The sequence below is a fragment of the Eumetopias jubatus genome, unplaced genomic scaffold (genome assembly GCF_037043125.1).
Source record: "Eumetopias jubatus isolate StellerSeaLion01/CBP00866 unplaced genomic scaffold, mEumJub1_p1.0 scaffold_3, whole genome shotgun sequence".
NCBI classification, from domain to species: Eukaryota; Metazoa; Chordata; class Mammalia; order Carnivora; family Otariidae; genus Eumetopias; species Eumetopias jubatus.
In genome coordinates this window covers 114,303,827-114,330,710 of record NW_028274809.1, presented here as the reverse complement: position 1 = coordinate 114,330,710, position 26,884 = coordinate 114,303,827, and the positions used below count along the sequence as shown (strand labels likewise).

Here is a 26,884-nt window from a genome sequence, read left to right as displayed (position 1 = left end):
CCCATTGATACCTATTATTATTTAAATTGCCAGTTAGGAGTTTTGGAGATAGTTGGAACTCTCACTGTATTAGAAATGAAAATCTCCCTTTTCAAAGAGAGAAAAAAAAGCAAAAATACCTTATTAAAATAAGTTTTTGGCGCCTGGGTGGCTCAGTTGGTTGAGTGTCTCTCTCTCTTTTTTTTTTAAGATTTTATTTATTTGACAGAGAGATAGGGAGAGCAGGAACACAAACAGGGGGAGTGGGAGAGGGAGAAGCAGGCTTCCCGCCGAGCAGGGAACCCGATGTGGGGCCCAATCCCAAGACCCTGGGATCATGACCTGAGCTAAAGGCAGACACTTAAAGAATGAGCCACCCAGGTGCCCAAGTGTCTAACTCTTGATCTCAACTCAGGGTTGTGAGTTCAAGCCCCACATTGTGAGTTCAAGCTCCGCGTTTAAAAAGAAAAAAAAGGGTGCCTGCGTTGCTCAGTTGGTTAAGCATCTGCCTTCAGCTTAGGTCATGATCCCAGGATCCTGAGGTCAAGCCCTGCATCTGGCTCCCTGCTCAGTAGGGAGACTGCTTTTCCCCCTCCCTCTGCCTGCTGCACCCCCTTATTGTGCTTTTTCTGTCAAATAAACAAAATCTTAAAAAAAAAATTTCTACCTACATACATAGTATTGTTGGAGGTTATTAAGGTTGTTAAATTTTGCCTGTAACAAATACTTTATTCTGCTGGCAAAAAGAGAAGCACAGTGGGTAATTCTTGGTGTGTAGATTTGGCATAAAGTCACATATCAAGATTTTGTTGTGGTGTACACCTGACATGTAACACTGTATATTAACTAACTGGAATTAAAATAAAAACTTTTAAAAGATTTTGTTTATTGGAAAGAAGAATTATGACAAATGCTGACTTTAAGATTGTACTGTGTGTCAAAAGAATACAGATGGATATTCTTTGGCACGGGTGAAAAAGATTCATGTGTGCTGACAGATATGGGGATTCATGAAGACTGAATTCTTTGTAGTTGGCAAGAATATTTTAAACATTTGGGGCAGAGCCAACTGAACTTTTAAGAGCAGTCCTAATGGGTGATCATTTATTTTCATATTCACTGGTCAGTGCTCGCTTCGGCAGCACATATATTTTCATATTCACTGGTCAAATACCTATCATTGACAAGGTGCCTAAATATATCTAGAAGCTCACTTCTCCCCTATCCTCTTGCTGGTTTTCTTTTTATGCCTATCTTTCTCTATTGTTTATCTCTTTCCTTTTCTGTTCTTTAATTCTCCAAATAATTTCTTCGTTATTCCTGTCACTCATTTTTTCAACTATTCATAGTAGTTTTGTATTTCTTAAAATAAGCATTTGATTGCTTTCTATTTTACTGTTAATTTTTTTTTTTTTTAATTTAGTGTTTCAGTGAACATTTACCTACCTTCTTTTGGCTACCCCCAGAGATGAAGGCACAGGATGCTTAGCTAGATTTCTTCAGTAGCCTTCTTACTGGACTGTCATTTAATCCTGGTCTGTAAACCATTCTTTTATACTAGAGTCAGTATTCCTTTAAAAAGTGAAAAATACAATCATCATTCATCTTTAAATCCTTTTGATAGATTCTTGATTCCTAAAAGTCTGGGTTGTTTATTTGTTTTTTCTGTTCAGTAAATGGTTATTGAACATTTATGATCAAGTCACTTAATAACTGTGCTGAAACTAAGTTAAAACAAAATCCAGCTCAGCAACTATAGAAACTAGTCAGACATTTCTGGTTTCATTTGGACACTAAACTTAGCAGTTCTGTAAGTTCACTCTTCAAAGAAAATTGAACTCATTTATATTACATATGTTTAAGATAAACTAAGTCTCTAGCAGAAAATTTTAAATTGTTTTATAAGATAGGGTTACAGAATCATTGGCTGCTTAGAGATGGAGGAGAGATCTTCAAGGTTATCTAGTCTGCTGGTTTTGTGGCTTTAAAACACATGAGAATTGACTGGGAAATTTTTAAAAATTTAATTTCCTGGGCCCCATGATTACTCTAGTACTTCTGTCCAATATGAATTGTTTTCTGCTCATAGCCTGCTGGGCACTTTGCCACTCTCTACAGTCATGCCATAGTTAGGACATAACATTGATTAAATATGGAAGCATTTGTACTATAAGGTATTTGTTGCTGATGATGACAAACTATTATAACAGTCATTACTTCACATATTTTTTAATGTCAGTTGTAGAAGACACAGGTATTTGAGGATATAGTGATGACAAAGAACAACATTTCTTTTGGCCTCATAAAGCTCTTCTGAGCTCTTAGAAGATTTGCTTCATCCTTAAAGCTTGACTTTTGAAGCAGAATAATTTTGCAAAGTTATTTCCCATGAGCTTTTTTTCATTGCTTTTTGTGTGTTTCTTTATAACCCCTGTTAACAATATTTTGGTTTATAATATTAGAAAAGCACATTGTTTAGTGTAGCCTACTCCTTCTGGGTTTACTTCTGCTGAAGTACATCTTGTGTTTATTTTGGCAAAAGTCTGCAGGTGATAAATTTTTTTTTTTTTTTAATTTACAGTTTTACAATTTTACATTTCATACAGCATTTCTAAGGGTTTATTCAGGTCACCGGGGGGGACTTTAGGTAATCTTTGTTCTGTGGCTGTGCAGAAACAGAAACAGCTCTTTAGTTGACTTATGGAAATAGAAAACTCAAATAGTACAGAAAAAGTGTCTCCTCCCCTGCCCCCACCTTCTGCTTTCTTGTAGGAGTCACAGTGTTGTCTTCTGTATTTTAACAGTTTCTTTTGTATATCCCTTAATGAAAAGAAAACTTGAATATGTCAGTAGATACGTATATTTATTTATAACCAAAAAATCCCCTATTTATCTTTTTCTGTTCCTTGCTGTTTTACTTTCTACAGATCTGCCTCATTTTTTAAATGGCTGCATGATACTCTGCTAAATGGATATAATTAGTTTAGCTCCTCCTCTGTTGATTGATATCTAGTTCTTTTTCCAGTTAGTAAAAGCAGTGCTTCAATGAATATTTATGTATATACCTTAGCAGAGTTTTGTAAATCTTAATTCTTCATGGATACACCAATATGTTCTAATAATTGTACTTTTGTACTTCACTGATGTTTATTTAATCCTTTCTGGATCCAAATTCCATTATACTATTACAGGTTATTTTTTTCCTCCTCCCTCTGTTTTTGATCATCAGCATAGGAGGCAGTTCCTGAATTTTCTTCATGGTTATTTTTGTATTATCTTTGTTCCTGTAGTTACAAACTTTCAATAGATGAGATTAACTCTGCCATGCATTTTGTTATTACTATCTCCTCTACCACCACTGGAATTTTATGATTATCACTGTTTATGTATGCCTTCGTACTGATAAATCAAGTAGTGGAAGTATATTGCCTTTAAATATCTTTTGGTCCTGATTACTGAAGGAAAAAAACCCCAAGGAAATAGGCATAATTTATTCCTCCATTCTCTTTTCCTCTCAACTTTTTTTTTTTTTTTAAGATTTTATTTATTTATTTGACAAAGAGAGACAGCAAGAGAGGGAACCCAAGCAGGGTGTGTGTGTGAGAGGGAGAAGCAGGCTTCCCACTGAGCAGGGAGCCAGATGCGGGGCTCAATCCCAGGACCCTGGGATCATGACCTGAGCTGAAGGCAGACGTTTAATGACTGAGCCACCCAGGCACCCCCCCTCAACTTTTATTTATTTTGCATCTTATTTGTCTACATTTATGACATTAAGTTTTTCTTTTTTAGTATAAAAGCTGATTTTGTTTATTTTTCTGCTGTTGCAGAACACTTAAGTTTTACTCTCAGTTTTCAATTACACAATGCACTGTTATCAACTATAGTCACTACATTATATGTTGAATCTTCAGGTCTTATTATTATAGGTGAAACTTGTTACCCTTTTACCAACCTCTCCATATTTACCCCACTTGCCAGCCCCGACAGCCACTTTCTACTTTGTTTCTATGAGTTTGAGTTTTTTAGATTCCACATATAAGTTCTATGCAGTATTTGTCTTTCTTTGGCATATTTCACTGAGCTTTAATGTCCTCAAGTTTCATCCGTGTTCTTGGAAACGTAGGGTTTCATTTTCTTGTGGCTGAATAATATTCAATTGTGTGTGTGTCTGTGTGTGTATATTATGTGTGTGAGTGTGTATATGTATGTATATTGTACATACATATATATGTATGTATACACACCACATCTTTATCCGTTCACTCGTTGATGGACACTTAGGTTTCCATACGGTCACTGTTGTGAATAATGTTGGACTGAACATGGAAGTGGACATATCTCTTCAATATCATGTTTTCATTTCAACTTAATGTTCTTTATGATAATCCTAACACATTTAAATCTTAACCCTATTTTAAATAGATGAGTCATGACTTTTCTGTTCATTTGATTGATGTCTGTCCTCGTGATTTAAGGAAGGGTTCGTAAAAACAACATTCCTTGTGTTCTTGTGTCTTCTAAAATATTATCTGTGATCCTTATATTTTAAACTGGTGTTTGAAATTCATTGATTTTTTTTCTCCCTTCCTTTCTTAAGTACTTGATAGCATGTTTCATTGTTTTGTAGCATTGAATGTTTCTGTGGGGAAGTCTGAGGTAAGCCTGAATTTTTTCCCGTCTCGTAAGTGACTTGATCTGGATTCTTTCTTCTTAAGTCCAGTAACTTATCCAGGATGTGTTCCCTACCCACCCACCCTCCTGCCCCAAACATTTTGTTAAGATAAATTTTTTTTCTTTTCTTTTTCTTTTTAAGTAGGCTCCACACCCAGAATGGAGCCCAATATAGGGCATGAACTCACAACTCCAAGATCAAGACTTGAGCCAAGATCAGAAGTCAGATGCTTAACCAAATGAGCCACCCAGGCACCCCTTGTTAAGAGAAATTGTAAACATAATGTTGAAGGAATTTTAAGGTGTTCACTATTTAGATTCTAACATTTTACTGTTCTTTATTATATCTTTACATCTTTTCATTCTTGTATTTAAGATACATCTTGTTGTGGGGTGCCCGGGTGGCTCGGTTGTTAAGCGTCTGCCTTCAGCTCAGGTCATGATTGGGATCGGGCCCCGTGTCAGGCTCCCTGCTCGGTGGGAAGCCTGCTTCTCCCTCTCCCACTCCCCCTGCTTGTGTTCCCTCTCTCACTGTCTCTCTCTGTCAAATAAATAAAAATCTTTAATAAAAAAAGATACATCTTGTTGTAACAGTATAGTGTTTCAACTTTTCTTTGGGACTAAATATGCCCTTAAAATCTGTAGCCACCTGGGTGGCTCAGTTGGTTAAGCGTCTGCCTTCAGCTCAGGTCATGATCCCAAGGTCCTGGGATCGAGTTTGACATTGGGCCCGCTGCTCAGCAGGGAACCTGCTTCTCCCTCTCCCTCTGCCTGCTCTCCCCCCTGCTTGTGCACTCTCTCTCTCTGTCAAATAACTAAACAAAATGTTTAAAAAATGTAGATTCAGTGCCTGTATTTCTGGAAAATAGACTGTTAGAGAGTATACATTCAGGTTTCATGTCTTGAAGGATATTAAATTGAGAAAACACAGTCCCGATCAAACTTTAAATTTGTCTGTATTCCCCTTTATTCCCTTATATTCCCATATATTTATATTATATAGATGTAATTTTATGTTCTTTGTCATTAAATTAGGAAAGCATTTTCAAATGTTTTTTGGTCTAGTAATAAGTAGTGCTGCAGCTGATGTCTTTATGTGTATGGACGGATGCCTTTGGATTATATTTTTAAGAAAAATCTCTGTGACTGATTTACTGGATCAAAGGTTGAAAACACTTCAGCTATATATAGCTGTGTGTGTATATATATATATAGCTGTATATATATATATATATAATATAGCTATATATATATATATGTATGTGTATGTATGTATTTTTTTTGTAATTTATTCCCCCCAGAAGGATATTACTATGGCAGTGTACAAATATGTAAGCTTTGTTGACATTTCAGGAACCTTGGATGTTAGCAACTTAAATAATTTAGTAAATGTAAAATGGTAGTTTTGCTTTAAGTTGATAGTGCTCTTACTTAAATTGCATAATGTGCTTATCTGTTAACTTTATTGTTGGATTCTTTGAGCTAAATGACCACTGTTAACAGATCGGGAAATACTGTCTGAGAGGTTAAAGCAGTTTTCTCAACTGGCACAGCTTAAAGGGAGAAAATCTAGTTGCCAGAAAACAAATGTTTATGTTTTTTTCTTACTCCTTTTTGTGGAAGAAAATGTAATGCACATTTTACATCATTATATATGGTAATTTGTCCCTGATTTAATAGCAGCTAACCTGCAAAACCATGACAGAATTGTTACAGGATATACTGGATAGACTTTCTTGGATAATTAATGATCGTAGTACACTTTCCACATTTTAGCTTATCGAAGCATTTCCCCTTAGGAATATAAGTAGATATATATTTTTGGTATCTACTATGTTTCTCCAGCTAAAGTAATTATCTGATAGTTGTATGGTTCTCAATGTTTGTACAGTGAAGTCGAATAGGGTGCTTTAAAAAAAAATACCGATGTCTACATCCCAAGAGATTTTGATTTAATTCGTCTGGTTAAAAGGTACTTAAGTAGTTCTCATGAGCAGTTAAGGTTGACAACTAATTGTCTCAATGTTTGAAATCATTGTAGTAGTTTTTGATGGTTTTTAAGGTAGCTAAGTGTTTTCACGCATCTTGTTGGAATCCCCTGGTCACTACCTTACCCTAGCTGGATGGTTATAATACATTTGTAATCTGTCTGAATCTTTTTTCTTTGACATAAGTAATATATAATTCAGCTGTTTTCAGTCCGTAAAATGGGGACGATAATATTTACCTTGTTAGGGTTATGATGCCTATTTTGTTGTGGTTATATTATTATGGTTATTGGCACATAGAATAACTGTAACTGTTAGTATTTTATTATATAAGTTGATAATAGTGATTTATTAAGAAATGTTCAATTGAGGTAATTTATGTTCACATTAGAAATTTCAGATAATGTGATAAGAGAAAGGGCAAATAAAAGCACAACCAGTAATTGTGCCATCCAGAGTATTTTAATGTTTTTTAATCCATGTGTGTATACACATAATTTGGTAAGCTTATTACAAAGATTTTTAGCATTTGGGCAAAAGAAATGTGCTTTTTCTAATCTTATACTACTCTGGATCCCCTCCCTGTTTTTGATGATATGGCAAGGGTTAGTGACTAGGGGAATTCTCATCTTGTTTAAATTAATCTTGTTAGTATCAGAATTCATCCCCCACCCCCAGGAATTCTCTTACAGCCTTTTTTCATAAGAAACTGACTTTGTGTGGGAGAAATCTTAGGCTAATTTACTGGGAGGGGGATATTCTTTGGAAGTTAAACAGTATCCTGTTATTCTTACTGTTTGTTTTGGTTCTTATGTGCCTTCTGCTCATGTCTCCCAAGGCATCCTTTAGGGCTTTACATTCATGGCTGAAAAAAATTCTAATTTGAAGGAATGTATATGAAAATATAGCTACCATTTATTCTGTTCTTAATATGTTCCAGGCCTTACGTTAAAACAGTACTACCCATTTTAATTTCTTAACGTAAGGATAAATTTTATTATTTTCATATATACGAAGAAACAGGTCCAGAAAAGATACTAATTTGATTAATTACACAGCTTATAATTTTTCATTATAAAATGATATAATAGACAAAAAAGGCGAGGTGCATGAGTATGAATAAGTTGCTAAATATATTGCCAGCAGTAGAGAATCTATATGATTATTGATTTAAAAAAAAGGGAAGGTAAAAATATTAATGTGTAATCAATATTTTATAGATCTCATGAGGCGTCAAGAAGAACTCAGACGCTTGGAAGAACTCAGAAACCAAGAGTTACAAAAACGGAAGCAAATACAACTGAGGTAAAAGAACATTGTAATATATATGTGAATATATGTAGTTTTCATTGTGTTTTTAATAAAATTCCCCACTGCCTATTATAAACAAGTTGTACAAGTTGGAAAATAGAGAAAAAAATAACAAAATTGTCTATCTTTACTATACTTTGGGAATTACTCTACAAATTAGCATAATTCTTTGGTATTATGATTTTTCCCCCCCAAGCTGGTTATGGACACTTTGATTGCATTCACTGTGAACTTACATAAGGGGCTTAGGTATTGCATATAATTTGCTCTAAGAATGCACTGTGAATTACTGGATCATTTTTCTAGAGATGGACATATTTGAACTGTTCTTGTTTTGTTTTTCCATGTGAATGCTTTTATACATCTTTGTGCTTCTGATAATTTGCTTAAAAAAGATTTGTGGAAGTGGAATACATGATAAAAAGGGGTATGGGTATTTAAAATCTCAGTATAAAATAGATGACTGTGATGGTCAACTTAAAATCTTCTAGGTTAAATAAGGACTTTGGGGGAGTGGTTGATCCAAGATACATAAACAAAAATTAACAGCTTTTCTTGTACTAGGAATATTTAATTGTGAAATCTAATGAGATAAATATTACTCTTAAAGTTGTTAAAAATCATAATAGGAAGTGTTATGAACAAAGCTATGATAGATTAAAACAAACTTAAAGTTTTGTTTTTTTATTTAAGAAAGTTTTTAAATTAATTTTAGAGAAAAAGAGCAAGTGTGGGGTGGAGGATCAGAGGGAGAGAGAGAGAAGGAATATCAAGCAGACTTGCCACTGAGCGTGGAGGCTGCCATGGGGCTGAATCTCAGCACTCTTAGGTCATGACCTGAGCTGAAACCAAGAGTCAGATGCTCAACTAACTGCTCCATCCAGGTGCCCCAAAGTTTTGTTTTTTATTTTTTAATTTTTTTGTTCTTTATTTTTTCAAGATTTTATTTATTCATTTGAGACAGAGAGCATGAGCATGGAGAGAAGGAGAAGCAGACCCCTGCTGAGCTGGGAGCCCAGCTTAACCATCTGAGCCACCCAGGCACCCCTCAGAGTTTTGTTTTTTAGTGTTATAAAATGGGCGCCTGGGTGGCTCAGTTGTTGGGCATCTGCCTTGGGCTTAGGTCATGATCCTACAATCCTGGGCTCGAGCCCCACATCGGACTCCCTGCTCAGTGGGAAGCCTGCTTCTCCCTCTCCCACTCCCCCTAATTGTGTTCCCTCTCTTGCTGTCTCTCTCTCTGTCAAATAAATAAAATCTTTTAAAAAAGAATAAAGTGTTATAAAAGTAGTAAGTGCTTGTGGTAGGAAGTAAGGTGCTCATGGGAAATAAAAAAATAAAAAAGAAGGCAAAAAGCCTTGAGTAAGTGTCAGGTGTCTTTATGGTCTGGAGATAGGTAGTATTCAGTATATTTTAATGTATTTTTTCTAATTTTGTACCTGCTTATATCAATGTATGTTTCTGTCTTGCAACTACTCTGATTTTACTCTAAATTACTTCTCAAATTATGATATTTGGACAGACAGCTTCAGCATTCCAATTATAAGCCTCCACTTCCCCAACTGGTGAATCAGAAACTATATGGGTGGAGCTCAGCCACCTGTGCTTAATCTTCCAGGTGATTTGTATGCATCATAAAGTTTGAGAACCACTATTATATAAAACTTCCCATATCTCCTTACACAAGGGACCTTTTGCCAATTTCTTTGTCGTCGTTTTTTTCCTTTTTATGTAAGTATGTTAAAGTCTGTTCTACTTGTACAAAGAAAAGGAAACCTTCCCTCCCAAGTATAAAACTCTGACTCCATTTTCCCTTATATTTGACAGCTAGGCTTTTAGAATTAGTACTCTACCCTTCACTTCTCAAAAAAATAAATAATTTAACCAAACAATGTGGGAGAACCAATAAGAGGGCATTAAAAAAAAAAACCACATAAAAATGGGGGTGCCTGGCTAGCTCAGTCAGTAGAGCATGCAACTTGATCTTGGGGTTGTCAGTTCGAGCCCCAGAATGAGTGTAGAGATAACGTAAAAATAAAGTTTTTAAAAAACAAACAAGTGAACATAAATAATTGCATTGCAAGTGAATAACATTAACACTCTGAAAGGGGATGAGGAAGAAAATAAGGAACCTAAATAACTTTGGAAACACTATCTTGACTGGACACTATAGGCCAATTACAAGAAAAGCAATATGTTTTGTAATCTAATGTGTTTCTCACAGGGATATGGGTTAGTAGTTCTGAAACTTTTTGTATGTGCTTTTTTCCTATTTTGATCAGGTCTTTAATGAAAAGAATGCATATACTTTTTTGAGTGAACAAATTAGTAAATAATAATGAAACGCAGGTTTCTCATTGTTGGAGAAAGAAAAAAGAAAGGCTAAAACTAAAATGAATCCTGTGGTGTTGAATTGGGATCAGGGGTAACAATAGAACTCAGTGGTATTTAACTTAGAGAAATATAGATGTGTGTTTATATGTGGGTTCACATACATACATACATTTCATAACTCCTGTCTACCTAGAAGCAGTGATGCAATGCCTCAGTAACAGGGAGCACATTATTAGGGCCCAGATTCTTGTTTCAAACACCATTCTCTAATAAAAGAAACTAAGGCTTTGTGGAGAAGTGGTTGATTCCTGGACTAAAAAGTCCAGGATGAGCCTGGAATGTTGTGCCAGGGAATAAGAAAGTACAGGTGTACCTCTGATATACTGCAGGTTAGGTACAAGACTACTGGAGTAAAGCAAATATCGAAATAAGGTGTATCTAATGAATTTTTTGGCTTCCCAGTGCATGTAAACGTTATGTTAACACTGTGTTATAGTGTAACAAGTGTACAAGAACATTATGTCTAAAAAATGTACACACCTCAAAGAAAAAACCCTTTATTGATAAAAAGTGCTAACCATCATCTGAGCTTTCAGTGAGTTGTAATCTTTTTGTTGGTGGAATGTCTTTCCTTGATGTTGATGGTTGCTGACTGATCAGGGTGATGGTTGCTGAAGGTTGGGAAGGCTGTGGCAGTTTTTGACTCTCTTTCACATACGATTTCTCTGTAGCGTGTGGTGCTGTTTGATAGCATTTTACCCACAGTAGAACTTCTTTCAGAATAGGAATCCTCTCAAACCCTCTCGTAGACGTACCTTGGAGATACTGCAGATTCAGATCTAGACCAGTGCTGTAAAGTGAATGTCACAGTAGTGTGTCAAATGAATTCTTTGGTTTCCCAGGACATACAAGTTATATTCACACCTATAAATTATAATTTATTAAGTGTGAAATAGTATTATGTTTTTTTTTTTTTTTAAAGATTTTATTTATTTGAGAGAGAGAGAATGAGAGATAGAGAGCCCGAGAGGGAAGAGGGTCAGGGGGAGAAGCAGACTCCCTGCTGAGCAGGGAGCCCGATGTGGGACTCGATCCCGGGACTCCAGGATCATGACCTGAGCCGAAGGCAGTCGCTTAACCAACTGAGCCACCCAGGCGCCCAATAGTATTATGTTTAAAAGAATGTGCATGCCTTAATTAAAAAAAATACTGATCAGGTTGGTGGTTGCTGAAGGTTGGGGTGGTTGTGGCAATTTCTTAAAATAAGATGATATTGAAATTTGCCGCATGAATAGTCTTCCTTGCAGGCAAGATTTTTCTATAGCATGTGGTGCTGTTTGATACCATTTTACCCACAGTAGAACTTCTTTCAAAATTGGGAGTCATTCCTCTCAAACCCTGCTGATGTGCTACCAACTACATTTATGTAATATGCTAAGTTCCTTGTTGTCATTTCAGCAGTCTTCACATCTTCTCCAGGAGTAGAGTCCATCTCTAGAAACCACTTTCTTTACACCTCATTCGTTAAAGTTTTATCATGGGATTGCATCAGTGTGGTCCCATCTTCAGGCCCCGCTTCTAGTTTGCTTGCTGTTTCCACCACATCTGCATTTACTTCCCCCACTGATGTCTTGAACCCCTCAGCGGAAAGGCATCCATGAGGGTTAGGTTGGAATCAGCTTCTTCCAAACTCCTGTTAATGTTGATACTTAGACCTCTTCCCGTGCTTCCCATGAAGCACAGATGTTCTTAATGGCATCTAGAATGGTGAATCCTTTCTAGAAGTTTCTCATTCTGCTTTGCCCAGATGTATCAGAGGAATCACTGTCTAAGGCAGCTATAGCCTTATGAAATGTATTTATTAAATAATAAGACCTGAAAGTTGAAATTGCTCCTTGATGTGCGGGGCTGCAGGATGGATGTTGTGTCAGCAGGCATGAAAACAACATTAATCTTGTTGTATATCGCCATCACACCTCTCGGGTGACCAGGCACATTGTCAAGGAGCAGCAGTATTTTGAAAGGAATCTTTTTTTACTGATCAGTAGATCTCAGCAGTGGGCTTAGAATATTCAGTCGTGTTGTAAGTAGATGTGCTGTCATCCAGCCTTTGTTGTTCTATGTGTAGAGCACAGGCAGAGTGGATTGAACATAATTTTTAAGGGCCCTAGGATTTTCAGAATGGTCGGTGAGCATTGGCTTCATCTTCAGGTCACCAGGCTGCGTTAGCCCCTTACAAGATAGTCGGCCTGTCCTTTGAATCCAGGCATTGACTTCTCATCTATGGCTATGAATGTCCTAGATGGCATCTTCTTCCAGTATAAAGTTATTTAATCTACATTGAAAATCTGTGGTTTAGTGTACCCACTTTCATTAATTAACTAAGCTAGATCTTCTGGGTAACTTGATGGCAGCTTCTGGATCTCTGCTGGCTTCAAACTTTTCTGCAGCTTCCTTGCTTTTTCCACTTTTACACAGTTAAATAGCATTAGGGTCTTGATCTGGATTAGGTCTTGGTTTAAGGGAGTATTGAGGCTCGTTTGATCTTCTATGCAGACTACTTAAAAGTCCTCCGTTTCAGCAACAAGGTTGTTTTGTTTTCTTATTCGTATGTTCACTGGAGTGTCACTTTCAGTTTCCCTGAAGAACTTTTTCTTTGCATTCACAACTTGGCTCTTTCGTGCAAGAGGCCCAGCTTTTGGCCTTTTTCGGCTTTTGACATGCCTTCCTCACTAAGCTTAATCATTTCTAGCTTTGATTTAAAGTGAGAGACATGCAGCTCTTCACTTGAACACTCAGAGACCATTCTAGGACTAGGCATGGGCCTAATTTCAATATTGTTGTATCTTAGGGAGTAGGGAGGCCCAAGGAGAAGGAGACAGATGAGAGGGATGGGGGAATGGCTTGTTGATGTAGCAGTTAGAACACACATAGTATTTACTGATAATGTTTGGTCTTATATGGGTGTGGTTTGTGGCATCTCAAAACAATTATAGCAGTTACACATCAAACACATCACCGTTACAGATATAATAATAATAATGAAATATTGTGATAGTTACCTACCAAAACTGACAGAGACACAAAGTGAGCAAATGCATTTGGAAAAATGGGGCAGTGCTTGATGCCGAGTTGACCCAAACCTTCAATTTGTAAAAATAAAACAAAACAAAAAACCCCCCACTGTATCTGAAGTGCACAGTAAGGCAAAGCTGAATAAAATGAAGTAGGCCTGTACTCATAAAAGATGGGGCATATTGGGGCGCCTGGGTGGCTTAGTTGTTAAGCATCTGCCTTTGGCTCAGGTCATGATCCCAGGGTCCTGGGATCAAGCCCTGCATCAGGCTCCCTGCTCAGCGGGAAGCCTGCTTCTCCCTCTTCCACTCCCCCTGCTTGTGTTTCCTCTTTCGCTGTCTCTCTCTCTCTCAGATAAATAAAATCTTAAAAAAAAAAAAAGATGGGGCGTATTGAAAGTACACAGGCAAACTGAAGGTGCTCCTAAATGGCCAAAGTTGTAACAGTTTCAGCCACAGTATAGTATTAGATTTTAAACTGTGGAATAAAGTACATATCCGTGAGTCCATACTGATAGAAGTAAATAATTGAATAAATAAATAAATGGAAGAGAATGGATGACTTTTCCTTATAGTATAGAATTCCAGTTAATCAGTACAGAAGGAATGAGAGATCACCAGTGGGTTAATAGTAGTAATAATTGTTACAGACAAGATTTACTGACAGATGCTCCAGTTTTTGCCGAAACTTAAGAAACAATTTGCATACTCATTTGTATTAGGTACAAATGGAAAAACAGTAAATTTAAAGTGGAGAAGCAACAGACACCACCATTACCAAGTATTAAGTTTCATATCACCTGTAATAAGACATTGATATCAGGAACTGTTTGATATGATGCAGTCAGAGGGATACGTTGTCATTTCTGTGGGGATTTTTGGCAAAAAATTATAACCTCAGGCTAGCCCATGAGGAAATAAAACATGAACCTAGATTGAAAGACATTGTACAAAATAATCAGTTGTCTTTAAAAAAGTGTCAAGCTCGGGCACCTGGGTGGCTCAGTTGGTTAAGTGACTGCCTTCGGCTCGGGTCATGATCCTGGAGTCCCGGGATCAAGTCCCACATCGGGCTCCCTGCTCAGCAGGGAGTCTGCTTCTCCCTCCGACCCTCTTCCCTCTCGTGCTCTCTCTCATTCTCTCTCTCAAATAAATAAAATCTTTAAAAAAAAATAAAAAAGTGTCAAGCTCACTCTGAGGCTAATGGGGAGGAAGGTGTGCTGAGCGCCCAGGCTGGAGACTATTGCCTGGCTCTGTGCACATGGTAGACCTCTCCTGCCAGGCTGGTAGGTTGTGGTGACAAGTATTAGACACCTGACTATGGCAGATCAGTGGGCTTCTGCCTCGGCTGGGCATGGTATCCCCTGAGAACCTGCTGCCCCACAGGTCCAGTCCAAGTTCTGGTAGTCAGTGACAGAGCAGGGCTCCCATGGCCCAAGTATCCCTAGCAGCACCATGCCTGCATTCCTGGAATGCCCCAAGTTTTCCAGTGCCATGGCCTGGGTATTGCACTGGCACATCATGATGGAGCTAGGAATGTGGTCTACCGGAGGAAGGAGAGGTGTAAAAGATGAAGGAAGAGCAGGAAAGAAGAAAAAGGAGTTGGAAGAGTGAATGTCACTAGAGGAGACCATGGAACACATCCTGAAATTGCAGGAGAAGCTTTTGGCCCTACAGGAAGAGAAACCACTAGCTTTTCTTGCAGCTCAAGAAAAGTTTTACATGAGGCTGTGCCTGGCCACTTTTAGCCCACCCACCCAGACAGAGGTCCTCCAGCCTCGTGGTGCCTTGTACTTACAAAAGCAGATGGAACGTGGTAACCAACAGACTGGACTTCCTCCCTGTGCCCCACGAATCCAGCTTCTGAACTCCTTGCCTCCCTGCTACTTCCTCCTGCAGATGCAACCAGCAGGAAAGTCAGGCTTTGCCTTTCCTGCTGCACCTGCAGATACAATCAACAGAAAAGTCAAACTTTGCAGCTACCAGCTAACCAGGCCCTTGGCTCTCAGTATAGCCAAAACCTGCAGTTCTACCACAAATCACATTTTATTTGCAACTTCACTTCCACCCCTTGCTGTGGGTGAGGATTCCGGTCTGCCCCAGGCCCGGGTCAGTGAAACCTATCTGCCGCTGGAAAAGAAAAAATGTTAAGTTCATGAAAGACCAAGAAAGACTGAATGTGTCTAGGAACTTATACCAATAATTGTCAAAAATATCCTATACTTTCAAGACAAAGCAAATAAAACTACGGCAGTTAAATTGAAGAAATACAGCTGACTGTGGCTCCTACCATACATAAGACAGCTTTAACTGTTAACAAGCCAGATAGTTTGGACTCTGTTTCACCTTAGAAGATTGACAAAACTGGCTTAAGAAAGTATATTTAGAGAGAAAAAACTTATTTGGAGTATACAAATTTGAAAACCAAAAGCTTTTTCATGTAACATTTAGTGGCAGGATCTGATATGAGCCTATTTGATGACAAAACCTGACCTGCATTTATGTTGGGGTCGTGTCAGACCTTTACTATTTTCACAAAAGTGAATCTTCATCTTACTGCAAAAATACCAGTGTGGTTGATTACTGGGTCCTGTCCCAGATCCTATTAGTGGTATAATAATAGTATATGGACCCTTTTTGAAATCGTGAAAAATCAGTTTAAAAACATACGTAGTAGTGGAGTTTTTGAATACAGGATTTTTACCTGTACCTGTGTACATTTTCAGATGTGTGACTATGAAAATATTTTCTTTCCCTTAAAATTCATGAGTGTTAATGTCCAAGAAGTGGATTAACCACTTTATTTGAATATTCAGTTTACCTGAATAGAAATGTATATTGGGGACTTAGACAAAAATCTCAAAATAGTCTAGATTTTGCTTAATATCCCTTAGGAACATTGTTACTTTGTGGTCTGACCCAAACTCTTCTAACAGGTAGGTTTTCTGCTGTGGGAAATAACACCATTTTTTTTAGTTCGTGGACTTGTGTTTAGGGGAGGCATATACAGGAAACAACAGTATCTTGGAATTCAAGTATTACACTTAGTGTAGGAAGGTACTTATAAGAGCAACAGAAAATGACACTTAATGGGAGCGCATCAGTATTATATAGTCTTCACTATTGAAATAATTTTTTTTAAGATTTTATTTATTTATTTGACAGAGAGAGAGCAGGAACACAAGCAGGGGGAGTGGGAGAGGGAGAAGCAGGCTTCCTGCAGAGCAGGGAGCCCAATGCGGGCCTTGATCCCAGGACCCTGGGATCATGACCTGAGCTGAAGGCAGACGCTTCATGACTGAGCCACCCAAGCACTCCTGAAGTAATGTTTTTTGTTTTTGAGTAGAGGGCATATATACTTGAATATGCATTGACATACATGCCAATATAATGTGAGTGTATTTAATAATATTTTGTAGGTTTTTTTTCTCTTAATCATAAGTAATTACTTATTTGTAATTCTGCACACATATATAGTTCAATATTTTTTCCTCCCACATACCTCTAGGGCTGAGGTTAGCATACTTTTTCTGGGAAAGAGCTAAATAGTAAACATTTTAGGCTTTGCAGGTCATATGGTCTTTGTCTCAACTACTCAGCACTGCTCCGGCCCAAAGGTAGCTATAGACATTAAATAGATGATTATCTTATAAAACTTAATTTACAAAAACAGATGGTGGGCTGACACCTGTTCCAGAGGTTTTCCTCAGTGGGTTGATAAAATGGGGGAGAGAGGGTTTGTTAAGGGTTCCTTTGACACTTAATAGATTTTTTTTGACTAGGCAGTGGTGTTCTTTGTAGTGGCTTATATCGGGATTGGTTCTTAGTGCCTTTAAGAACTCTATTATGCCAGTGATAGATCCCAGGCTTTTCTCTTTATACAGTAATAGAATACATGTTTGAGCTTTTGGACTCCTGATTTCTTGACTGTAAGCATATTAACTCTCTTAGTTACATGTTATTACTCTATTTTTTGATTTATCCTAGTTACTTTATTTCTTTGGGTTATTTGATTTATTAAAGGCTTAGAGCAAACTAGAAGAAGGAAAGTAAATCTAGTAAGTCAGTCATCACGTACAGATTTTGTATAAAGTAACTTGTGTAAGTGATTTTGTTTTACCTGGAATAAAATACCTGATCATGGCTGACATGTCAACCAGGCTGAAATTTTTATTTAAAAATCTTTCAGACATGAGGAAGAGCATCGACGCCGTGAGGAAGAAATGATCCGACACAGAGAACAGGAGGAACTGAGGCGACAACAAGAGGGCTTTAAGCCAAACTATATGGAAAATGTAAGTAAAATACTAGTTAACTAAAATTATTTTATATTGTCAGGTGGACAATGCATATTTAGAATTCTTTGGATATTGGTTTATATATTTTTTAATCTTTCTGAATTTGTCATGTTTGTTTATGTTAAACTAATGATTTTCTTAACCTCTTACAGGTAATAACTTAAAAGTAGTTTCTGAAGATACTATTAATGTTTTATGAAAAGGATGTTAAAATTTTCTCCATTTTTATCTTTTTTTAAATATATGGTTCTAAATTAGAACTCTTGGTAAATCTTTCATCTCTACTTGATTGATTTTCAACATTCATTGATATTAAAAATTCTTTAGGGGCACCTGGCTGGCTCAGTTGGAAGAGCATGCAGCTCTTGATATTGGGGTCGGGAGTTCAAGCCCCACGTTGGGTGTGGAGATGATTTAAATAAACAAACTTAAAAATGAAATAAAAATTCTTTATATTGGAAGATTTTAGATATATACAAATGTAGACCAGTATGTGCTCATTACCCAATCATGACCGTTATCAACACACAGCTGATCTTTTCATCTTTAAGTATAGCCACTTTCCCGAATTATTTTTATTAAATCCCTGGCTTTAAATGATTTCATTAGTAAGTATTTCAGTATGTATCCCTAGAAGATAAGGACTCTTTTTAAAACTATCTTTGTCATATCTTAAAAATTGTCACTTCTTTAATATTAACTAGTAAAAGCCCACATTTGTTCAGGTTTTATAAAGGTTTTTATTTTCTTTACACTTGGTTCTAATTGGCTGATAAATCCAGTGTTTTTAGTCTGTAGGTTTTCTCTTCACCTTTTAAGTTTTTTCCTTAATTTTTTAAGAAAACAGACCCTTGTTTCTCACATCCTGGGTCTTGTTGAATTTATCCATGCAGTGATGTTTAACAAGTTTCTCTATCCCTGAATTTCTTATCAACTGGAGTTAGTTCTAAAGATTTGGTCTGACTCAGGTTTTTGTTTTGGGCAGGCAAAATGGTAGGGCAAACAAGGATAATTCAAATATGTTAAAATCCCCAAGTTCTTAATGTGAACTAACAAAGAGTCTTATTATTCACCTTAGATGAATGCTATTTTAATAGTTATTATTCTGAGAAATACTTGTGTTTTTTTCCCTAGCTATTCAAAAGCCAAGTTAATAAGTTTCTGAGGCTAACAGTATTAATTCAAGTCAGTGACTCTTTTGCTGACCTCTGTCCCCATTCTTCTGTCCCAAGAAATATTTTAAACTTTCTTTCTAAAAAAGAATACACAGTAAAATACATCCTAACTTGTATAATAACAAGAAATTTTTATCTTAGCCTGCATCAAGTAAATATCCTTTGACTAAAAATTATGTGGCATTTAAATTCAATTAGAGAAATTTATTATTTATAAGTCATACTAAAGGTTTAATTTAATTGATTTTAAATTCCATTACCAAAAGAGTTTTCAAGCATTGCAAATTTTCTTCTAATTTCTAGCATTTTTAGTATCATTTTGCAATTCTCTTTTTCCTACTTGGATACATAGTGTTTGCTTATGACATATTTTAAATGTGGTCTTAGGGCTTTTGGTTGTTATATGTGAACATAAATCTGTTGGATTTATCAATGTGAGGATGTTTTATGATATGAAAGTATATGTAATTAAAATTTTTTTGGCCCATATTTTGGAAACTAGTGACTCAGTTTTTAATTTTAAATATAATCAAGATGTAAACTATATATGATACATTTCCTTAGGGAAACTTTATTTCATTCCATTGAGGATTAGGAAATTCTTCCTTGTCCTTATATGTACCTGAACATTTCTTTTCCTAAAGTGCTTGCTTATAGTTAAAGTTGTTGGAATTAACTTTCTTAATATTTTTTTGGCACAAACTTCACATTCTTGGGGCACATGTGTAGCCATTTGTAATGTCATATGCATAAATCATTTAGGGGACTAGAAGGAAATGATTAAAATGTATTCTGCTGTTACATTTAAGTGGCTATATCATAAATTTGTCTGCAGACTCTATTCTTTGAAATTATTTCACAATTTTTTAAAACTCATACCAGTGTTTTTTATATTTGTTCAGTGGCATTTAATATAGGTATAATTAATGAAGGACAGATTTTAATTTTACTTTTCTATTCGAAAATTATTTGGAAATGTTGCTACAATTTAAAATTGAAATACTGCAAATTCTTATTTTAATTTTTAAAACATTTGTATGTTTAAAATTAATTTCATGGTGTCTAAAACTTTATAAATTACCGATGAACTTTGAGAATAAATGAATTACATATTTAAAATACTCATGGTGGGTTTATTGAAGCATTTCAAAAATAGATCATTTATTGTTTCACCGGATTATACTCTTAGAAAATGTAGATGATATATTTTAAGATATCTTTGTTTTCAAGTAAAGTATATGTTGCATATTTGAAGCATCATAAGATTAATTTCGCTAGAGCAGAAGTCAGCATACTATAGCTTGGGACCAGTTCGCAGTTTCATACCACTCTAACACAGAGCTAAGAATGGTGTTTACATTTTAGAGAGTTAATGGATAAGGAAAATAAAAGAATATTAGAGTATCTGTGACTTATAAAACCTAAGATACTTATACTCTTTGACCCTGTACAGAAAAAGTTTGCTGAACCCTAGGCTGGAGAGTTGGTGCTGGGTTTTTTTGTTTGTTTTTTGTTTTTGTTTTTAATTAATATTCTTGTTAGGCCACAAAGTTACTATAGTCTTAATTTTCTGAAGAGGAACCATATGTAAAATAGTATGTAACAATGCATTTAAATATTTAGGGGAAATACAGTCTTTGCCAGATTTTTAGATTTTTTTGGTATTAGAAATTATGGATAGACAAAAGTTTTTCATCATTTTGGTATCAGTTTTACTTGGTTCCTAGCTTCAAAATGCTTGTTAATACAAGCTAATCAAGTGCTAAAGAAATATTAACAAAACCTCTTTATAGGTCTTGATTATTTTGTGTTAATAGAAGAAACATTGAGGTAATTGTTGTATTAGTTATTCTTCATTTACTTTGAAAACTGTCTTTGGAAAAAATTGTTAAATTTAATGTTTGTTTTTGTTTTTAAAAGCTTTGAAATTAGGCCCTCTTATGTGCTTTCTCTTTTTTCACTGTTCAGTTTAAAGGGAGGAATCAAATGGTAAGTGTTCAGTTTGCCCAAGTAGTAAGAGTAATTAGTATATTAAGCAGTTTACTTGGTTTAAGATGCTACCTCTCATTTCTTTCTAATATTCCTATTAGAAATATTCCAACACAAGTAATAGTATGGACTTTGAAGTATAAAGTAAAAACTGATTTCCATATTTTGTGTCTTGAAAAATAATTTTTTTAAATGTAATAAAATATGAGGGAGAACACACGTCTGGTCATGTTTTTCTTTGTTAGCCTTCAACTTTATCATAATTTTATGACATGAACATATTTTTAAGGGTTTCAAGGATATGTCAGCACTTCATCAACTAGAAGTTGTCATTTTTATTTCATACCTTGTTTCCTCTTAGAAGTCAAGTTCTTTGATAACAGCTCTGGTAATTATAAATTAAACATGTTAATTTTCACTCCTATAGCATAAAGTATTTTTCACAGCCATAACAAATACATTTTTATGCTGTGTCTTAAATACATTTAGGTTTATCTTTACCTTTACCGTAGTATAGAGTGTAATATTGAACCATTTTCATTATAGTACTTACTAGGTTGAAGTTTCCTACTTAACACAGTTTTATAGCTTTTGGACACATCACAATAAGTTACAGTGTTAGTGGAAAAATTTATGAGATTGTCTCTTATGATTGTCTTGTGATTGTTTTTATATTAGGTTGTTCCACTTACTATATTAAACATTTTAGTACTGCAGTATACCAGTTTTTATCTGTGGATTCAGTTTGCATTGGTGTAAAGTGGAGATTTTAATTAGGATATTCTTTTAATGCAGTTACTTAGAGTAAAGTTTGCTTTCTTGGGAAAATGATAAGATTATAAAAACATCTAAATGTCATTCTAGCTTTAGTAGTTGTATCAAGTAATTATAAAATACTTTGTTTAGGTAAATTGGGGCAATGTTCATATGCGATGCTATTTTGTTTTAAAACTTCGAGTTTTTTTTTTTTAGAAGTTTGTTTCTGTTGTAAATATAAATGTTCGTGGTTTTTTAGTGAATAAAAGAATAGCCCTTCAGATCTGTTTTGAAATACGTACATGAATTGATACTGAAGAATTTTTATTTTTGTTTGAGTAGGTGGGAATAGCCCTGGATATTTAAACACATATGCATAATAAACCTGGAAGTAAATGTATGTTATATGCTGAGGCAATAATTTGATTGAGTTATGTTTCTTGGTCACAGTAGTTCCATTGTGGCTACCCAGTATATTATATAGTGAGGCCAAGAGCATTAAGGAGATGTAGCCAGAGGCTAAGGGTGTAATGCCTCTTCCATGGTAATGTTTTTCAAATAGTGCATAATAAACACTGAGGGAGCTTTTTAAAAATGTGGGTTTTTCCCTTAGGTCTCCAACCTACAAATTGATTCGTTTCATGATTATAGTAGAATCTGATGCATTCTCCATTGATCACATTTTTGGCTGAATTCAGTAGTTTTCAACCTTTGCAGCACATCTTTGCAACTTAAAAAAGAAAAATGTCTTGAGTTGGAGCCATGGGATCTGCATTTTAAGAAGCTCTTCAGTCTGCTTATTTTAATTAGCAAAAATAGAAGACCATTGGCCATATGTTGAAATGAGACATAGTTGAAATACTGAAATAAGGATAGTAGTAGTTGAATTTTTTATGGAACCTGGGAGTTTGAGGGGAGGGCTCAAAGTCAGCATGGTGGATAGGATTCATACACTTAACAATGGAAGTAGCACAACATTTTATGTAAATAGTGCTCTGTGGGAGTTTGGTGTGACAACTTTTAGTTGAGCTTTCAGCCTATATGTGGAGGAGGTATTGTCTCAAATGATGCATTAACTTTTTGTTTTTTAAGTATTTCATCTAGACCGGGGGTTGACAGACTAGGGTAAGCCAGGCTAAATCTGAATACTGCCTGTTTTTGGAACAGTTTTATTGGAACACAGTTGTGTTTATGTTTTGATTATGGCTGCTTTGTCCAAAAGTGGTAGATTGACTAGTCATGACACAACTGTATGAGACTATATCAAGACTCTCTGGCCTGCTAAGCCTGAAATACATACTATTTTGGCCCTTTATCAAAAGAGTTTGCCCACCCCTGGTCTAGGTTCAGTATGAGAGTTGGGAGTAATCTATAAAAAGTGACTCATGTTAACCAAACTCAAAGAGTTTGTGAATAAAATGCAAATTTATTAATTAATATGTTTTTTTCCAGTGTTTTTAGAAGGCTTATTGAACAGAGCACCTCATATCCTAGAATCAAGGTCCCTGAAGAATCCAAATTAGCATCCTGAAGGTTTATTGGTAGTCATGGTTATAAATCAGAGCAAAAGTTATTGGAAGAACTGATAAAGCATCACTGCCCCATAGCTGATTATCCTAGAGTTTACAAATGTTTTCTTAGTAGAGACATAAAGCATTGTTCTTTCGGATGTTACCCTTTCCAGGCCAAATTTGGCCTGTTTAATCAGCCATTTCTTTGTGTTAGTCTCTTTTCCTGCTTCTCAAGTGGGCATTGTTTCTTTTCTCTGACTTAATTATAACACAGCTTTCCCTGATGTGCCATGTACAAAACTCAAAACAGAAAGTCTCGCCAGTAATAAAATTTAATTAATAGGTGCTGGCAGAGAGAACTGACCCTAATCATTAATTACTAATGAGTAGGTACAAATACATTTTCTGAAATGATTTTTGAATTTTTGAGAGAAGTTGCCATTTTGTGGTTTCCACCTAGCCATTACTCCTCTTTCTATAAATTATTTAGCTCTAACAAGTGATTTGATTGTATTGCAGAAGAAGATTGTTTTTTGGAAGTCTAAACACCTGAAGTATTCAAACAAAAAGGACATTTCACAAGGAATTTTTATAGCATCTTCATTATTCTGTGGAAATAACTAAAAAACTATTTGCTGTAGGATTTGGTGTCAGATTTAGGTTTGACTTGCTGGGCAGCTTAGTGTACCTATTGCTGTTAGTGGCAGCCCAGTTCCAGTGATTTGGACATGATGATAAAGATCAAAATTGATTATATCAGTTTTATTGCAGTGGTTTCCTGTAGAATGCTCTAGTTGTGACCAGAGTTTTATTAATGTTTTCATTTGTTTATTTACTAAAATAATCTGATGTGTTTCTTACAGTGAGCCAGGAACTTTTCTGAATATTTGGGATGGAATTAGACCTTTGTAGTCCAGTGAAGACAAAAAATCAATAGATGTTTACATTTGTAATGTTTACATATACTTTGGAAGTGATCTTTAGGGACTTTGAAAACTGGGGGTATTTGGATTGAAGATAAATGTCAATTTTAACCAGCTGTGGAAATCTTTGATCACTTCTCTTTGAAACTTCTCAAAGGATTTTTTAATAGTTTTAGTAATAACTAACCATATGTAGGGGAAAGCTTAACAGTTTTCATTCAGACTGGGACAACTGAATATGGGTACTATTTAAAGTTACTTTTTATTACAGCAGGCAGAAAATGGGCTGTCTCAGGCAAAGCACGATGTATGGTTGTCCAATCATATGTTATGATTATAAATAACAGTTTTTTCATTCATATTTAAAAGACTTCCAAATGATTCCAAATGGAAATGCTGAGTCTCCCTTAAACTCTATACACACTTTACTAGAAGACATTTTATTGTACTTAATTATTTCTATGTCATACTAGATGACTAGTGTCTTTTTTTCCCGTCCTACCTTCCATTAGCATTTCAGAGAGGCTTATAACCCAGAAAAATTTCTGTATATCTTTTCTTCTCCTGGAGATGTACTCAGTGTATGCATAACCGTCTCTGACTATGCACCTAGGTGTATCATTTTCAATGTGATTCTTTTTTAGTACTTACCACATTGCATTCTAATTATTTTCTGACTTCGTTGCCAACTAATTTAGCTCTCTGAATTTTTTGAGTTTGAGAGTCTTGTATTTGTCGTATTGTAGTTACTGAGACACAAATTGGGAGAATTAAATAGTTGTTTGGTGTCCTGTTTTTCAAATATCAGTGCTGCCCAGTCATATGATTTTCACTGTTCTTTATGGGTCACCATACTTCAGTATTTATTGAATACTAATGTCTAGGATGTTAAACATCTGTAGTTTTGAAACATAGGTGGTATTGGTAGATTTTTGTAGACTTCATAATGGACTCACATAATGAAGAGTACATTTTTAAAAATAAATAACAATTTTTTGTGTTTGGTTTTCAGCACATCTAACTTTTCAATATTCGGCTCCCACTTGAATATCCCATCAGAATGTTAGACTTACAGGAAGATTTAGAGGTTTCCATTTAGTAAGAAAATTTGGTCACTGTTTTACTGTTTCAGAACAGAGTGCTGAATACCATGGAGGATACAGAAGTGAATCAAGCTCAGGGTCAGGTCTTTGAGGATTTTACAGTATTATAGGTGCAGAGTATCTTTGTGGAATATAGAGAGATACAGCTAAAAAGTTTTAAGAGTTTAGAGAAAGATTCTGTGCTAGGGAACGTGAAGAGTGCATTGAGTAGCTTTAGCACTGTTGTGGAACTTATTTTGGATGGTTTTTTTTTTTTTTTTTTAACTGATAATGGTTGGTTTATTATTCCACTGTGTTGTAGGTATACATCATGTCTTTTCATTTGAAATGGTAAGTCCTTCTAATCTTATTTTGTTCAGAATGGTAAGATCTTTCAGTTAATGTTTACCTTTCTTGGGGTTGGAGAGGAGGAAAGTCAGGTTTGGCAGATAGAAATATTCAACTAAAGTAAACAGTTTTTGAGGTGTCACATGGGTGATATAAATAAGAATTTTTAGGTATTAAATTAAAAAGATTCTAGGAAGACATAAAAATTTAACCTGTTATTTCTGCTTTGTGACTTCTTAACGTTATACTTAGAGCTCCCCTCAAACAGGAGTTGTTTTACAAGGTGATTATGTAAAAAAAAAATTTTTTTTTAGGTTAGTCTCCATCTAATATCTTCTGTACTTTGTATTGTAGTTCTGTAGTATAACCTGAAATGTCAGAGTTTTATACCCAGTCTCCATTAGTATCTTCTGTACTTTGTATTGAGGACATGAAGTTCTGTAGTATCACCTGAAATGTCAGTATTTTATACCAAATCAGACTAAATAAATGTGAATGTTAATATCTCTGTGTAGTTATTATCTATTAGTGATGGGGGTAGGAACTTGGGTTTGTGAGCATGCTCTGCTGATGAAATGCATTTATTTCTGTTTAAAATTTCAAATAATTGAAAGTATATGGGTAAGTTTGCCTATACTTTGTCTTATGATATTCTGCACTATATTGTACACCACATTTCAAATTCTTTGTTTTCTGGTTGTAAATTTACCATGTTTCTCACAAAGTAACTTCTTCATTTGGCCTATTACTGCTTTTTAAAATTCTGCTTTTTAACAATTGATATGCTTATTATAGTAGTTTCTTTTAAATTGTGTATTTTAAGTATTTGAATTTTATTTAGTTACCACTTATATATTTTTAAAATTACTATAATTGTACGTGTTGCTTTGAGTTATCTACTTAGGAAAAATATATAATTTGTTAAAATTTAAAAGCTTCTGGCATACTACTGAAATAATTTGTTTAATGCCTTAGTATCATGAACAAAAAGATTCCCCATTAAATACATACTTTAATTCTTTATATATTGGAACACATGTGCTTGTTTGCTCCTTCCACTGCCTTCTTCTGTTGATGGGGCCAATTTGGCATTTCTTCTTATACAGTTTATATTTATCTTTTTGTTTCATCTTTCATATCTTGGTCTGGCCAGTCATGATAGTTGTTTTGACTTTGATAAGGAAATATACTGGTTAAGAGGTTATGGGTGAAGAAATGCAAACCAATTACCAGTATTATGTGAGCTTTGATGGAATACTACTCAAAATATTGTGTTTGTGCTGTAGTTGATACCGTCGTGGCTGATTTCTTTAAGAGTTTAGGATAAAATAACTAAATTTGAAGAATAAATGTTCCTAATCAATTTCAATTTTTAAAAGCATCTCTTCAGAGTTTGCCATGACAATTGAAAAGTGATGATGATGATAATTTTTGAAAATGTCCCT

General features: G+C 35.3%; 1 protein-coding gene across 1 annotated transcript in view; it reads left to right on the top strand.

The window, feature by feature from the left end:
• PSPC1 (paraspeckle component 1) overlaps positions 1-26,884 on the top strand; it is a 69,584-nt gene that overhangs the window by 27,712 nt on the left and 14,988 nt on the right. Inside the window, exons 5-6 of the mRNA XM_028105007.1 lie at positions 7,859-7,943; positions 17,547-17,652. Coding sequence (XP_027960808.1) covers positions 7,859-7,943; positions 17,547-17,652 — 191 coding nt within the window. The remainder of the gene's footprint in view (positions 1-7,858; positions 7,944-17,546; positions 17,653-26,884) is intronic.